General features: G+C 34.5%; 2 protein-coding genes across 3 annotated transcripts; both read right to left on the bottom strand.

The window, feature by feature from the left end:
* Positions 1–548: 548 nt before the first annotated feature.
* Positions 549–2,948, bottom strand: LOC114738219 (uncharacterized). The gene is made up of 3 exons (XM_028926252.1): positions 2,779–2,948; positions 1,302–1,555; positions 549–962 (listed from the first exon to the last, which is right to left on the bottom strand). Exons 2-3 carry the CDS (start codon positions 1,521–1,523, stop codon positions 849–851), a joined length of 336 nt encoding a protein of 111 aa, XP_028782085.1. The 5' UTR covers positions 1,524–1,555; positions 2,779–2,948; the 3' UTR covers positions 549–848.
* A 1,415-nt stretch (positions 2,949–4,363) lies between these two features.
* Positions 4,364–8,001, bottom strand: LOC114738218 (glutamyl-tRNA(Gln) amidotransferase subunit C, chloroplastic/mitochondrial). 2 transcript variants are annotated; one of them, XM_028926251.1, is made up of 7 exons: positions 7,808–8,001; positions 6,041–6,268; positions 5,881–5,921; positions 5,498–5,553; positions 4,922–4,973; positions 4,733–4,841; positions 4,364–4,633 (listed from the first exon to the last, which is right to left on the bottom strand). In XM_028926251.1, exons 2-6 carry the CDS (start codon positions 6,266–6,268, stop codon positions 4,766–4,768), a joined length of 453 nt encoding a protein of 150 aa, XP_028782084.1. In that variant the 5' UTR covers positions 7,808–8,001; the 3' UTR covers positions 4,364–4,633; positions 4,733–4,765. The 2 variants fall into 2 exon arrangements, with proteins under 2 accessions (XP_028782084.1, XP_028782083.1); XM_028926250.1 differs by having other exon boundaries at positions 4,364–4,841.
* Positions 8,002–15,853: the final 7,852 nt, after the last annotated feature.

Raw genomic sequence — 15,853 nt, 5'->3', positions numbered from 1 at the left:
TTCTTAGATGTTGATGAATATTTATATATGATGATATTTTATATTTATGACTTAATTTTATTTATATTTATATCTTTTATTAATAATTTCATTGGTTATTTTTATATTTTTATAAAAAAATATGATAAATATAAAAAATAGTATTTTTTCTTAAACGGGCCAAAAGCCCGCAGGCCGGCCCTGACCTTGTAGCTTAAGGGCCGAGCCTAGCAAATTAGGGTATTTTTAAAATTTTAAGCCTGGAGGGCCGGCCCTTTTAAGCCCGCCAGCCCTAAAGGGCCGGCCCTGATTTCCAACATCAGCATGCTGATTACATCATACAATAATATGGGCATAGCCATGACCCTGGTCAAAAAAAAAAAAAAAACAGGGCATAGCCATGCATAATTATAGATTATTTCAATTGATTATTTCATATCTTTATCATGGATTGAATATTATATACAATTTTTTTTTGCCAAAATTATATACAATTCAATTAGCATAAAATTTAACATGATTAATTTGAATATTTTGTTACCCGCATCAAATACCTCTGGAATCAGATGGAAATAGAAAACCCATTCCTCAATAACCGATTAACCGTTCTCATACTCCATTTACTTTGAACCAAAATACAACTAGAAATGATTCAAGATAAATCACAATTGACGCAAGGAGTTCATTCCTCATCACCCTGTCCAATTAATGTTACATTTATTTTATTGTTCATATAAAATCATAACGAGTATAAATGAAAGTGGTGACAGGGAAGAGAGAGAGAGAGAGAGAGAGATGATTGAACAACACTCTTGCCTGCTAGGTCTCCAGTAGAGCAAAAGGCATATGTTGTCCATTCACGCAAATCATTATGGCTGATAAGCCTCAGGAAGACGAAGACCCACGCTAGCAGCAGATTTTCCAATGACCCTTCTCATTTCATCATTCCTGTCCACAGCAATATTGTAAGAGAACAAGAGATCCTGCAAAACCACCAACCAATGGTTAGAATCCCAAGATAAAAATGTGAATAAGTTTCTCTGAAAAAATTACAATTATTACTAAGCAAATAAAATCCCTTGGAAAATATTAACAAAAATGTAAAAAATCTGACTATACCAAACCATCAAAGAGAATTAAAGACAACATTTTGGTTTCTTACCTCCATTACAGCAAACAAGGATGGGGCCATCTAACTGGTCAAGTTTTAAACAAATAAGTCTTAAGTTTCATTTAAACAAGCTCAACTGTTCAAACATCTAATTGCATGCCTGTGTGAAAAAGTTTAAAGAAAAAAGCAACAGAAAGAGAGTGAGTAATGCCTTGTGATGGTGCACACTATTAAGCAGGAAAGTATAGTCCCGAGCAAGCTTGATTTTCTGTTGGACAGCCGCACCATCAGAAAGACAGCTGTTTCTGCGAAACTCAGATGTTATGAATTCCCGGAAATGCGTCTTGCTATCTTCCTTGCCAATGTGTTTCTGTACAGCCTTCAGAAGGTGGCGATAAATCTTAGCTGTTTGGAAGGATGCTTCTGAACCCATTTGCCCTTATATCAATATTCACTATCTACTTCCTGCATTGTAGGCCACATTCAAACTACCAAAAATTTTCTAATAAACCAGAAAAACTAATGAGAATTTGTGCCAACAAACCGCATTTCTCTATCACAATGGGCATGAAGTACCAATTCTTGCTAGCATAAAATAGATGTCATAAATGGCATTTACTGACTGTTCCAGTTAGCTTGGGTGAGAGAACTCATTTCAAATTGTATCAGACAAATTAACAAGATTTGTAAAAGACTTTCTGCTGGCAAGAATTAGTTGGAGCGTAATTGTTATGCCATCTAGGATGTTTTACAGATTGGTTGCGGTCATAAACGGCAGGTAACTAATATTGTCGAATCTAAAGTTTTGTAGATGCAGATAAAGCTGAGGTTCTTCACATTTGCATGTGCATATGAAAATAAATAAAGAGAAGAAAAACATAAAGGGCATGATAAGAACGAGAAGCGCAAGATAAAAACGTATAATAAGTAGCCAAGTAAACAATGCTAAAGAAAAGAAATAAGCTCTTCGTGAAATCATTTCTAACCACACAACAGGATGGGAAGCAAAAACCAGACTATACCTGACTGGCTTCTGCATCACAAAAGTACAAAAACCGATTAGGATGAACTTAGATTTTGATTTATGATCTCTGGTGAATACTCAGTTGGCTTTCACTTTCTCTTTTACAATAAATCCTATTGGGGAAAAATGGTGAATCTCCCTCGTGCCTTTTGTACTCGCAAATAGTCACCACGAATATCTCTAACCTCTAATTAGTAAGAAATTTAACCCTTCATCAGTTGGAAACTAGCATAAGAACGCTAGAAGCATCAAAGACATATAAAATATACCAGAAGTACGCAAAAGTTCAAGCAGAAAACCAATTTTCCCCAAGTGAAACCAGTAAACACCCACATTACTCTACTGGAAGAAAAAGTGGTCACAAGCTCATCTGGACCTAGAAACGATTTTCAATTTAACCAGAAGCGGTCGCAAGCACAATCAGTAATGTCTTCCATATCTACAAAAATAAGTTGTTTGGCATAATCAAAGCCCATTGCGCGTATGCTATTCGACCATCTTCCTTCTATGTTAGTTCTTGTTGTTCAAATAGAGTCATTTTATATTCCTCCATATTAGTTCTTCCTTCTGTAGATTCTGGCAGAAGACTTCGTTCAAAGGGAAAGACATGCCTACGAATATACATATGGGACCTACAATAACATATGGAAGAGAAAGTGATTACCTGTTTCTTCTCAGCAGAGCGGAGCCGAAGGTCGAAGAAGGAGATCCCAACACCGACGGAGGAGAAACAAGGCGATGCTAAAGCCAAGGATTACGACGACGACGGGAGGATGCCGGAGAAGGCATTACAACTATTGAGCATCAAGGTCCATGAGATATTGGAGTCCTAGGGATTTTTCTTTTCTTTTTTTTGTTAACATTTTTGTTGCCCCATTTTTTATTTGGCCTGATGCCCCTTTTTTTTTTAATTCTTTTTTGCCGTCATTTTTTTTGGGAGAATTATTAAGAGATTTGAAGGAAGAAATTTAATTATCAAAAAGTCTTAAGTGACTAATTTGAACATGTTGTCATTAATCATTATCTATTCTGAAACTTGTTATTGTTTATTCTTCACTTGTTAATAAATTTTGAGTCAATTAAATTTCTTCTTTAAGACCTGATTGCAATTCTATCTATTTTTTTTAACATTCTAGCTGTATGTACTTAACTTTTCATTGCTAGCTGACCCATTTAATTTAGGAGAACATCCCTTTAGAAAGATGTTTAAATAAAGCAAATTCTTATTTAAGTCATTAAATATGCCAAACTCTTAATTAGATCATATAACTTGAAGAAAGATTTTAAAATTTTATTAAATGATTCTAGTGCTCATTTCATTAGAAATCAATAACAAAAAGAATTCTAAATTAACATGTTTTACTTCGCAATTAACACGTTTCATTTTTAAATTAATAATTTTTTTGTCTTTGAATAAAATTTGATTACAATCCAACCTTAAAAATTAATAAGTTCAATTATCCAAGTAACAACTTTTAATTCAAAACTAAGAGCTTTATATCTCCAGAAGACAATTACTATAAGTCTTTGAATAAAATTTAGTCACAATATAACTTTAAAAATTAACATTTTTTATTTCACAATTAACACATTTTAATTTTAAATTTATAACTTTTTGTTTCCACAACACACTTGTAATAAATCTTTGAACAAAATTTGATCATAGTATAACATTAAAAATTAACATGTTTCATTTTACACTTAAACATGTTTCAATTGTAAATTAACAATTTTTTGTTTCTATAATGCACTTGTAATAAGTTTTTTTAATAAAAATTTATAACAATAAAATCTTAAAAATTAACATGTTCCAATTCGCCGTTAACACATTTCAATTTTACAACAACTTTCAAGGAAACTATCATAATTAAACAAGGAATATTTAATATAAAAACTAACTTACCGTTCCCTCCTTGATCAATTTCTTAACTTTGTAATGGTAGATGTGAAATTCCCTTTGTTCAAAATTCTAATAAAAGAGATATTAGAGTCATTTTATAAAATTTTAATATCCCTCTCTAGGTCAAGTGAATTGATTAGGACATTAGAATCATTTCATGAAATTTTAAGAAATTTGGTTAATAAATTCTGTTGTAATGACATCTATTATGAACAAGCTTATTCTACATAACCCGTAATTTAAGAGGGGGGAAAAAATTAAACGTTAGGGAGAATCTTGTTTTAAGCTTTTAGTGCATTTTTACAAGCCTTCTTTAATTAGTTATCTCATACAAGATAAGTCATTTTTTCAAATTATTAGGGTTAAGTTTGAGTACTTTTGAAATAAACACATCAATTAATTACTCTTAATAGTAATAATCAATTAAAAAAAAAATAGAACACAGAACCTTCTAAAAGATGAAAGAAGAGAGTATTAGACATCTTTTCCCTCATCACCTACCCTAAAATGGCCCATAATCTACTTGTCACACCTGCTTGTGCTGAGGCTTCAGCTCATATTTTCTTACGTCATGGAAAATAATGAATTTGGGGAAAGTTGTAGGCGCAGAGGTGATAAACTGAATCCCACAGAAGAAATTCAAAATAGGTGTTTGGTTACTTCATGTAAATTAACAAGAAATTCAGTACAAAACTATTGTCCACATTTACTTCCTTACCCTTTAGAACTATTAGAACTCGGCTCCGGAATTTCATTCCGTGTTTAAGACCTTTGGAACTTTGATGTAAGGCTCCTCGTAGCTTGGAATGGAAGCAACCATGGTGCCCCTATCAAGCATATATTACCCTGTTCGTACCTTTAGTTTCCCAATAATGTTTAATAGAAAAATAATGAGCAACCCACTTACCTGTCGTCGAAAGTCTCGGGAACATCATCACGGACATTGTTGTTTTCAGTATCTGCAGATAATATGACAGATAAATTCCCATTTGAAGCAAGAAGCATAACATTTGCCGTTATGACTATATGTCTTCCCACTCCCCCCCCCCCGGTCGTTTCCTATTTTTTAGTCTTCTTATGAAACAGTAAAGGGAAAAGACAAGAACCCCAATTTGTTAATATTCATCTTACAGTGATCAAACAAAAAGGACTCGATCAAGATGAAAGTTAGGAAAGCAATCAGGAAAAAGATGATGGTATGATTCATTTGCCAATGAGTGGTGTACAAGACAGCAACAATACACTATTTCTCCAAGTCTGGCAGGGACAAAGCAATAGAACTGCACAAGTTTAGAGTACTACCAAAAAAGGTTTTTGCAAATAAGGGGAAAAACCCGCAAGCTGATGCAATAGAGCTATTCTCTAATTTGTGAAGAATTTTCAATTCGTTTTGCAACCAAGATGTAAGCAGACAGAATAACTACTAGCTGGACTTGGATGACATTATCGTTAGCTGATGTAAATCGAAAAGGTCATAGAGAACCTGCTCTAATGGAGGGTTCAATGCTTTCGAGATCAACACCTTGAAGCTGTCCAAACCTGTCACAATAGCCAATTTAAGTTTGAAGGCTGGATAGGTGCTATCATACAATAATCCCAAAGGTAGGAAAGCTATTGAAACCAATTGATTGATCATTGAAGTTTTCATTATGGAAAAAAGTAATCAAGTCATACAATGCTATTGAAGGAGCCACATGAAAGGAGAAAAACAAAACATTTTGATGATTCCACAAACAGTGAACAATTAAATGTTAACGCACGAACAGAAGTCCGTTACTTTTTTGCAACGTTCATTATGCTGTCAACATAGAGTTTGAAATTTAGGAGTCTTTTTAAGGAGCTGGGGTAGAGAAAACAGGATTTTACCAATCTATCACCTGTTGAATTTTAGGAGCAAATTCTTCCACCTGCAAATAAAATAAAAGAAATAATGTAAAGGCAAAATAAATAACAAAAGAAAAAAGAATTAGACAAACTACTCAGCTTCCTTACAATAAATTATCATGCCATATCGTGTTAAAATCACCTCATTTGATGTAAGAGCAATTCGAGCTGTTTCTGCCAAACGAGTGACATCTGGAGGTGGAAGAGAGGACTGAATTTTTGTTGATGAGCAGCTTCGAACTTTATCGTGATGAACAATAACTTTTGGGAAACCAAAGTAGTTGAAACTTCTCCTGGAGTTGGTAAGGAAGCTATTACCCATTGCTGATGAGTATGACACTCCTTTGAGCAAAAAGACTCTGCTTCCCATCTGTTTTCAATTTTGCATTAATTCTGGCTATCAGACAATGGGTCTCTGCTTCTTCTTGGCCTTTAAATATGTAGAAGTTGTATTCCTTTCACTTACGAAAGAAGAAAATTTATAAAGGAGAGCATAAGAGTTTTGACCTTCACCGGAAAAGAAAACAGGTAAAACCTGAAGTGTTTCGCCTACAAAATGATTTTTGAGAATAATACTACATGTGGTCCATAATATGAGAGTTAAATAACTTTGAGAAAATTAAGAAAATTAGTTAAATTGGTTATTTGTAATAAATATATATTAAAGCTTCCCTAAATTACCCTCTTTAATCATATGCATTGGAATTATACCTTAGAAATATCTTATAATCAATAGGGATATTTTAGGAAAAATGTGAAACGAAATGAATTGAGATATTATATTTAGGCTAAAATCCAATCCCCCAACTAGCTCCCATATTAAGGATGAGAGCTAGTCCTTCTTTAACATTATTTTTTGAAAGAGAAATGATTTATCATGCACCTGATAACTATCAAGAAAATGAGATTGAGAAGTGAAACAATCCATCCTATATGTTTGTGTGAAGGTGTGAGCGTAACATATAAAAAAGAAGAAGAAGAAGACAAAAATAAGACATAAAGTAATTCCATTCAAAGTAAACAGAATATAAAATTAATGACTATTACCATCCTATCTAAGCTTAAAGAAACCATGACAATCCGATGGTTTGACATCAACCATACATCAAATCTAAGGAATAAGAATTCCTTTCACATTCACACCTATCTAACCTAAAACATCCACTTCCTCTTTTCAGCAATTAGATCTCATGATTCCTCGTTCCAAAGACACTTATTCTCATCAACAAGATTCAACAGTTTCCCAACAGAAGTTACGCTCAACATTTACATGCAACCATGGAACACCTCAAAACAATCCAATTTATTCAAGTAATTTGACTCTTAAATAATAATTCTAAGGAAGCTTCAAAGCCACATCTCTTATTCTCATAAAGTCCTATGAAGGTTGAGGGTATCATAAAGTCTAGTCAAGGTTGCATCTAACAATCTATGGTAGCTAGTTACCGACTTTTAAGCATGACTCTTTTCTTTTTCAAGCATTTTATCAAACACTTAAATTGCATCTAGTTATCATAGTCGAACTGTCAAACTAGCATTTAAATTTCTTCCCCAAACAACACCCAAGTATGAATCAAATTCTTCAACACCTTTAGAAAAGGACAAATTAGCCAATCAGCAGAACTTCTCCATTCTTAGCTCCCATTAACAGTTTAGGAAAACAAAGCATTCCTCCTGCAGACATGTCACCGGTTTACACGACACAATTCCTGCTCTAAGTATTCAGACCATTGTCATTCAAACTATAGTTTTCATGAAAGCCATGACACTCACTACAATCCAACAGGCACAACATTCAGTTCAATGTCAATCGTTCCAGAAGACCATGTCCTCATGAGAGCAGTATGTTGAGAGAGAGAGAGAGAAGAGAATGAAACAAATGTTTCTTGCACATGAATTTGAACTCAACCTGTCGCAGACCCTAGACGTCGCTTCGCTGATTCAACTCGGCCTCTCGAGTTTCAACCACGGGTTTCGTCCCCTCGGGTAATACCTTCTTCCTCTTCCGCCTCGACTTGAAACGGAATGGTCCTTTGATCAATCCGATAAGGTCTCAACGTAAAATCTGAACTTGCATCTGCTAATGGTGCTCCTCCCTCGTTAAACAAAACGGCGTCGTATCCATTGGCTGTAATTCATCCTCCGCCACCCATTATGGTCTAGGGGTAAAGAAGCTTCCGTGGGAAATCACGGGTGACTGGGAAAGACAATTCAGGTAATGATTTCAATGGGTTTGATAACTTTTCAAGTGTACAAATGGTATTGGGGAAAAAAAAAACAATTGTACTGAGGTAAATAAACATACTACCTAGGGGTGTCCATAGGCAGGACATGCCCCTGCCCGATGCACAGCCTGAAAAATAAGTGGGTTGCATTTTGCGACCTACTGTCCTGCTCTGCCCATAGAAGCCCTAACTATTTTCGGGCTGGACAATGACGGGTTGGACAGGGCCGGTTTTCAAGCCCAAATAGTGATACATTGGTGAAATTTTTTTTAAAGTAAAGGTATCTTATAACAACTATAAAGAAATAAATACTTGAATAAATAATAAATTCAACAAATCAATAACTTTGATTTATCTTAAATTGATATATCTTTTAATATAACACTAAAGTGAGCTTGCTTTTGCATCTTTGCAAGACAACCAACAATAAAAACAAACCAAAAGATACTAAACCAAATTAAAAAAAAATTAAAAAGATACTAAGAAAAAGAATTACGCATACCATTAAATGTATCTATGGCAAATGGAAGAGAGGAATAGATATAATATATATATTATATATCATTATAATATTTCTCACAAAAAAAAGAATTATATAATATATATATATATCACGTGCACGGCCAAATAGGCAGGGTAGCATACCGTGCCCGCAGCCCAGCCCTGCCCATAAATGCCCAACCCAAAAATACCCATTTTTCTTTGGATTGTTTTTTTTTCCGGGCTGGGCAGGGCCATTTTCTCACGGGCTCAGGCGGACATACCGGGCTATTGGGCTTGATGAACACCCCTAATATTACCTCTGAGTCTCATTAGAAGAGTTAATCGATTAATTTAAGAAAACTAAAAAATAATTAAATTAGTTATTTATAATAAATATATATTGTTTTTATTAAAATATCTTTGTTAATCAAGTGTATTTGTTAAAACTACCATTATTAGAAGGACTATTTTTAGAAAAAAAATAAATAAATATGATAGACAAGATGGGTTAGAGTCTTATATTTAGAATCAAAATAAAAATCAAATAAGATCTTATATTAAGAACCGGAAGTAGTATATATTTTAGCTTTCGTATATATTCTTTCGGTTTTGTCAAAAAGATTGCGTATTTGTCCCTATTTGGTTGATAATTGGAGGCTCTGAACTTGATCCGAAGTCACCCCAAATCGTGCTCGACGAATTACTCTTCTTTCCCCTCTTTTCCTCTTAGAAATGCTAAGTTCTGACTCAAACAGTGCTAGAGGACTCCACCTGAGAAAGTGTTGCAGCACTACTTGAATGGAAAAAATTGACAAAGTTAAACTCTTGACAAGGTTCTCAGGCAAAAAAGAAAAAACTCTTGACAAGGTTCTGCTCCATTGAGAGAACAGGGCCTATCTGAGTATTGGAGGAACATAAAGCAAGAGACCCCTTCACTGAAGCACTTGTACCTGAGTGAAAACAGGTGTCATAAAGTAGAGGAAGTACACGGGAGCTTTTCAACTTTAGAGTATCACCAACATTCTAAAACAAGTCTTAATTAATTGAGGTGTTTTAGTGTTAACAGGCTTGGCTTAGTTCGATTTTGGGGAAAAAATTAACTGCTTAGTTCTTGAGTGGCTTTATTTAGTTTAGTTTCTGTTTGGATCAAGCATGAATATTTTTTTAAAAAAAAAAAAAATTTAGTGATTTTTTTTTTTCCAAAAACTATGTTGCGTGTGTATTATATAACAAGTATAACTTCTATATAAATCTAGACCCAAGCCAATAAGTTAATATAAATATGTACGTGAGAACCAATACAGTGAACAAATAAGTTAAATCCTGTCCTCGTCGATTTAAATTAGAAGTATAAGCCAATACACTAAACAAAGAACTTATTAAGCTCACCCTATAGCTTTACAAAAAAAGGGTGAGGTCTACACGGCTATTCAATAAAGCTGCGCACCCAATTCGTCATCTCGTCTTTAGGAACTAGTGAGAATGCAACAGCTAGTGATGGTGACTCGGTAATCTTCACATAAACCTTGTTAATCTCACCCCATGGGAGACCTTGTAATCTCATAAGTTGCTTATATATTTCTTCTATTCTATCCAAGTGAATATGACCAAATCTTCTTGACTCCTTCCTCATTTCTACAAATTCCCTACATGAATTCTCAACAAACTTCATCATTGACTTGTCCATATTAGAAGATGATTCCTTCAATGTTTCAACAAGCACATCTACAATAGAGGCTACTCCTCCATTTCCGTTTTGTAGACAAATGGGCATCAATTGATTGCAAAGGTTGTTGCTCAGACAAAATCATTATATGTGTTGAGTCCTCGTTCAGCATTGATCTCAACCTCAATTCTAGATTATTCGCTACCCTCAACAAGAGATGTAGGCATTTCAGCATCAAATTCCATCACAATAAGGTCATCCATTGTCTCACATAATGAGATTATGCAATAGATAGCAAGCAACTAGATATCGTTTGAGTTCAAATGGTGTAATATGATGGGCTTCTCAATATTGCCCAAAGCATCTTCAAAATCCTAAATGCCCTTTCAATGACATTCTAGCATGGACATTTCACATGTTAAAACAGTGATTTGGGTTCCATCGCCATACTCATTTAGGTAATATCATTGTCCACTCACCCATGCCAAGTTAGTTTAAGACCACCTGTAGCCTCTAGGATGCTACAAAGCCAGAAAATGTGGTTTTACACATCCCAGTTTGGTTAAAACATGTTATATCACTACCATACACCATCTCCGTAAGCTGACTTTTGTTTTTATGGAAATCTGGTGTGATACTGGTCATGAACGTGTCTAGTGCTATATATAGCCACACTAAATATCATCTCAAGAAAAAATTTTTCGAGCAACATACAAAGCAACCCAACAATGTATGAAGGATGATTTTTTTATTTGTCTTCAGCAATAATTAATTGTACCCAACCAAAACAAGGTTATAGCACCCACTACGTATCCACATCAACAAGCAAGTAGAAAACAAAAATAAGCAAACAATGTTGTGAGATCAGCAACAAATCACTATAGTACTTTGCATAACCAAAAAAAAAAAAAAAAGAATGAACAAATTCCTTTAGAATTTATCATACCAATATTGATTGCGGAAATCTTACATGACAATGTAAACTCCAAAAGCCTCAATAGAATTTAAACTAAATCCTGAACGAAAATCTTAAGCAAGAGCTCAACAATCTACTTGCTGGATTCCTTTTTCTACAAAAAAAATAAAGGCAGGAACCTACTAGCATTAGCAATAGGAGTGATGCTATGAAGTCTCGTTTGGGCTTGGGTACTCTGTAATTAGGTTTGGAATTTGTGATTGGAGAATTGGAAGAAGAAGAAGACGACGAAGATGAAACCAGGAGGTGAAGTAAGAAAGTAGGAGGAAGAGAAGGAAATGAAGAGGGAGACAGAGTGCGAGTATGGAATCGACACACAAAGAAACGATGAGGAAAGAGCAAAACAGAAGCAAAGAACAACTTACCTCACCAGTTACAGATTTTCAGGCGGGAGGATGATTAAGCCGTGATGACCTCTATTGCCGGCGATAGTAGCAACTAAGGGTATGTTTGGATCTCCGTTTTGAGATCTAAACATGCCTCGGAAAATGTAATAAGTCAGTTGGGGGCTTTCTAAAGGTAAATTGGTTGTTTGGATAGATAGCTTTTGAATCTGACTTCTGAAAAAAAGCAACTTATTTTTTAGCGCTCTGGGAAGTAGCTTTTCATTGTTTCAAAATGTAATATACCTTTAAATAAGCATTTAATGACTATTAATTTCTCTCACCTATCATTTCTACCAGACCGAGCTCAAGCCTCTCTTCAAATCAAAACAAAGAACTCGTGCTACTGCATTTGGCCGTGTTCACCTCCCTCACTCTCGGCACTCTCTCCATTTGTTGCTCTTGCTAGTGTCTTTGTCCATCGGTCTCGGCTGTGTCTTCATCTGTCGCTCTCTCTGGCATCTCTGTCTGTGGGTGTCGCCGACTCTTCTCCCTCCATCAAAATAGATCTGGGTCATTGTTCATGCCATCGCCGGTGTGTTTGTGCAAAGAATAGCCACTATTTTCCTCCGCCATTGAAGGTACCGTGGTTGTTTTTCTTCTCTTCCCTATTTGACTTTCAGATCCTCTATTATCCTTGTCAATGGTCATAGTGGCTGAAGGAGGCTTGCTTTTTTTCTTCCTCCTCTAATTGTAGATGTTGTTTGACTGAAAAATATAATTTATTTAGAGTTTTCGATGATTCACCGAACTAATCTACCACCTTCAATGTATGTGCACTCCCTTAAGAAATCAAAACCTCTCTGTTACTCCTTCTTTGTGCTTTTATAGGAGTTTTGGACCTATTTGTGTGGTCCGTTCTAGTAACAGCATTCCCACTTTCATATAGCGCTACTGTGAGGGGTAAGCTGAACATTTCTTCCTTGTGTGCATATATGTGGATGTGAACTGAATGGCTGTAATTAATAGTGTATGGTGTTGGTTTATGGTGCAAGATTTATGGACGTGTGAATGCTCTTTTGACCAAAGCATATGATAGTTTGGCTTTAATTTTGTTAGATATTATGCTTTAATGCTTGGTTGGATTTTTTGAGTTAAAGGAAAAAAGTATTTTCGGTGCTATGGGTTCATGTATCATGATTGAGAATGGGTGGCTGTAATTGTGTGCGATGTTTTGAACTTTGGGGGGAAAATGTATAGAGATGGTAATCAAGGATATGTGGATATATTTAGCTTGTACCTGGTTCAATGACCAAACAATGGGAAACTTTTATTGATTTAAGAATCTATAATTTCAGCTTACCCAATATTGATTGCTGTCTCTATCTTATCACTGGTCAAAACCCATAGCTTAATTCGAGCTTGGTTTAAGCTTTTGATTAAGTTGAAAATTCTAATATTAAGGTTAGCTGGCTTATGAAAAGGAGAAAAAAAAATAGAAAGGCAGAGTTTGGCGCATTCAATTGGGCAGTGATTAAAATCGCATTTGTCCAAAGATGTCATCTTGGTCATATTATTTTAACTGACAAATGTTGTGTGTAGTGTCCATATTAGCTGGTCGGATTGGCAAGTATTACTTCTCAAACCAAAGTTTTAAATTGTAAGATTGAGAGGCCACTTTGAATTCAGATACAACCACATTTTTGCTGTAGTAGCAGCGGGAACCTTGTTCCTAAATCCAAACATCGATAAGTTCCTATTTTTCTGCATGTTTGTAACGTAAAGCAGAGCTTGAATTAATTCACTATTGGTGATTTGATTTACATATATTGTGGGTTTATACTGCTTGATTATATTGCTTGATTCTTGACTAATTGTGGGTTTGATATATATGTAATTTCAACAAGAACTATGAGTAACGATAAAGGCAAAGCACATTGGGATGTTGTTAGTGGCAGTCTCACCCAAGAGGGGGGGTGAATTGGGTAAGTTATAAAAATTTTACAAATTAAAAACAGTAAGCTAAACAGAAATAGAGAGCATAAGTTAGAGCGATTTCACTGTAGAGAGTAGACACAGAATTTATACTGGTTTGGTCTCAACCACTTGACCTACGTCCAGTCTTCAGAATACCTCTAAGTATTTCACTAAGTTTCAAGATTAATCGGACTTTTGGTACCGCAGTACACCGATTGATTCATTCAATTACTCCCCCTTACTACCCGTAAGGTTATAGACCCACTCAAGAGTCCACACTCTTGAGTTTCACTTAGAAAGTGATTAAAGATGATATGTAAAGCTCTCTTACAGAGTAAATGGATAAGAAACACTGAAGCCCAGTACAAACAAGAACAAAGTATTGAATGCAACAGTAAGTTATTTTCAGAAGGTAGCTCACGTATTCAATTGTCTGCATTCAATGCTTCTTCGCGCCTTTTATAGTTGAGGAAGTTTAATAGCCATTAGACGGAAGAGCTTCTAGCTATTGAGAGTTTGGTTGTGTGTTTTTCCAGTTACAACGGTTTTCGCCATTAATGCTTCTTACATGGTAGGTTACAGGCTACTAAATAACTGTTAGATAACCGTTGAGTTCTTCTTCGTAATCTGTAATAATACTTCAATCTAATAAGTTTTTCTTGCAGAATAAACTCAGGAGCATAACTGATCAAATGATAATAATGAACATTTATAGTTTGAAAGTGGAATCAATCAGTTGCTGAATGTATTGAACAAGAACTGGACATCCTTAATCGAAGTAATGATCGATGACTGGTTGATCGATCAAATTATTGATTAATCAAATAGAAAGAATTTGAAACAGGCAAGTTAATTTATCGATCAAGTAATCGATAAATGAAAATAGTAACTTCAGAAAAAACATGTAGAGAAAAGGCTCAAGGTTATTTTTTTATTTTAAATCCCTTAAAATAGAGAATTAAGATAAACATGAAGGCTGAGAAAAGCTTGAAGGGAAATAATCAACATATTTTGAGAATCACGGTAACTTGTTGATGTTTAACTGGAAAGAGTCAATGATCGATCAAGTGATAAAAAAACTGCTTGATCGATCAAGCTATCGATAAAGCAAAGTGAGATAGAAATAGATTTTCAAGGAATAATGATCGAGTAATTTATCAATAAATGAATGATGGAAAATTTGATCGATAAAAGAGACTTAACAAAAAGTTTTTCAAAGGGCACAAAACAAATGATGATCGATTAATGTTTGATCGAGTAAGTGATTGATAAAATATAACAAAGAGACTTAGTTCTGAAATTCCAGAAAAATGTTTGATCGATCACATTATGTGAAAACAAGACATTCAGAAATATGGGTGATCGATCATTTCATCGATAATTAGATTATTAATCAGGTGATCGAAAAACATAACCCAAAAAAGTAGAGACATTGAGATAGCAATGATCGATTATTTGATCAATAAATCACTGATCGATCAAGTGATTGATTAATCAACCAGATAACAACCTTGAATAGAGACATATCGAGTGGGTTATTAAACAATGTTCAATCAGGTTATCAAAAAATCTCTGATCGATAAAGTGATCGATAAATGAAGAAAGAAACAATATAACTTAAGTGGAAGAGCTTTATCATTTATCTGTCTTTTCATTGATGACCTATTTATCAATTAAGTGATTGATAAACACTTACCAAAACTGTGTCCATTATCTGACAATTGTTCGATCATTAGATTATCGATCAATTGATTGATAATTTTCAGGACTTCTACACAAAACAGTGTTAATGATGATTGATCAATTGATCGATCAACACATATAAACTAATTTATCTATCAAGTTATCGATTAACATTTCTGCTAAGTTACTCGTTTACAAAGGGAATTTATTTGACAAGTGATCGATAACCCCTTGATCGATCAAGTGATCAATCAACTTACCAAAACATTGATTACCCAATTTATTATCATCAAAACCTTAAATCTAACAAATGTGAGCACCATAGGTGTGTTTCTCAAAATAAGTGTTGACTAGATTTATAGCAAACTTCATCAAGGATCTTCATTTACAAAACAAGGTTGGGACAACATTCACAGAGAATTCAATGAAAAGACAGGGAGAGGATATGAAAAAAAACAGCTGAAAAATAGGTTAGATAACTTGAGGAAAGAGTGGAAGACATTTGATAAACTAATTGCTAAGGAGACCGGTATAGGGTGGGACCCTGAAAGGAACATAGTGGTGGCATCTGATGAGTGTTGGGGGAGGAAATTATGGGTATAAAGTAGCTTATGTTAATTTA

This window comes from Neltuma alba, unplaced genomic scaffold (genome assembly GCF_004799145.2).
Source record: "Neltuma alba isolate B1F8T4 unplaced genomic scaffold, ASM479914v2 tig00013558_pilon, whole genome shotgun sequence".
Classification (NCBI taxonomy): Eukaryota; Viridiplantae; Streptophyta; class Magnoliopsida; order Fabales; family Fabaceae; genus Neltuma; species Neltuma alba.
This window is presented reverse-complemented; position numbering and strand designations above follow the sequence as displayed.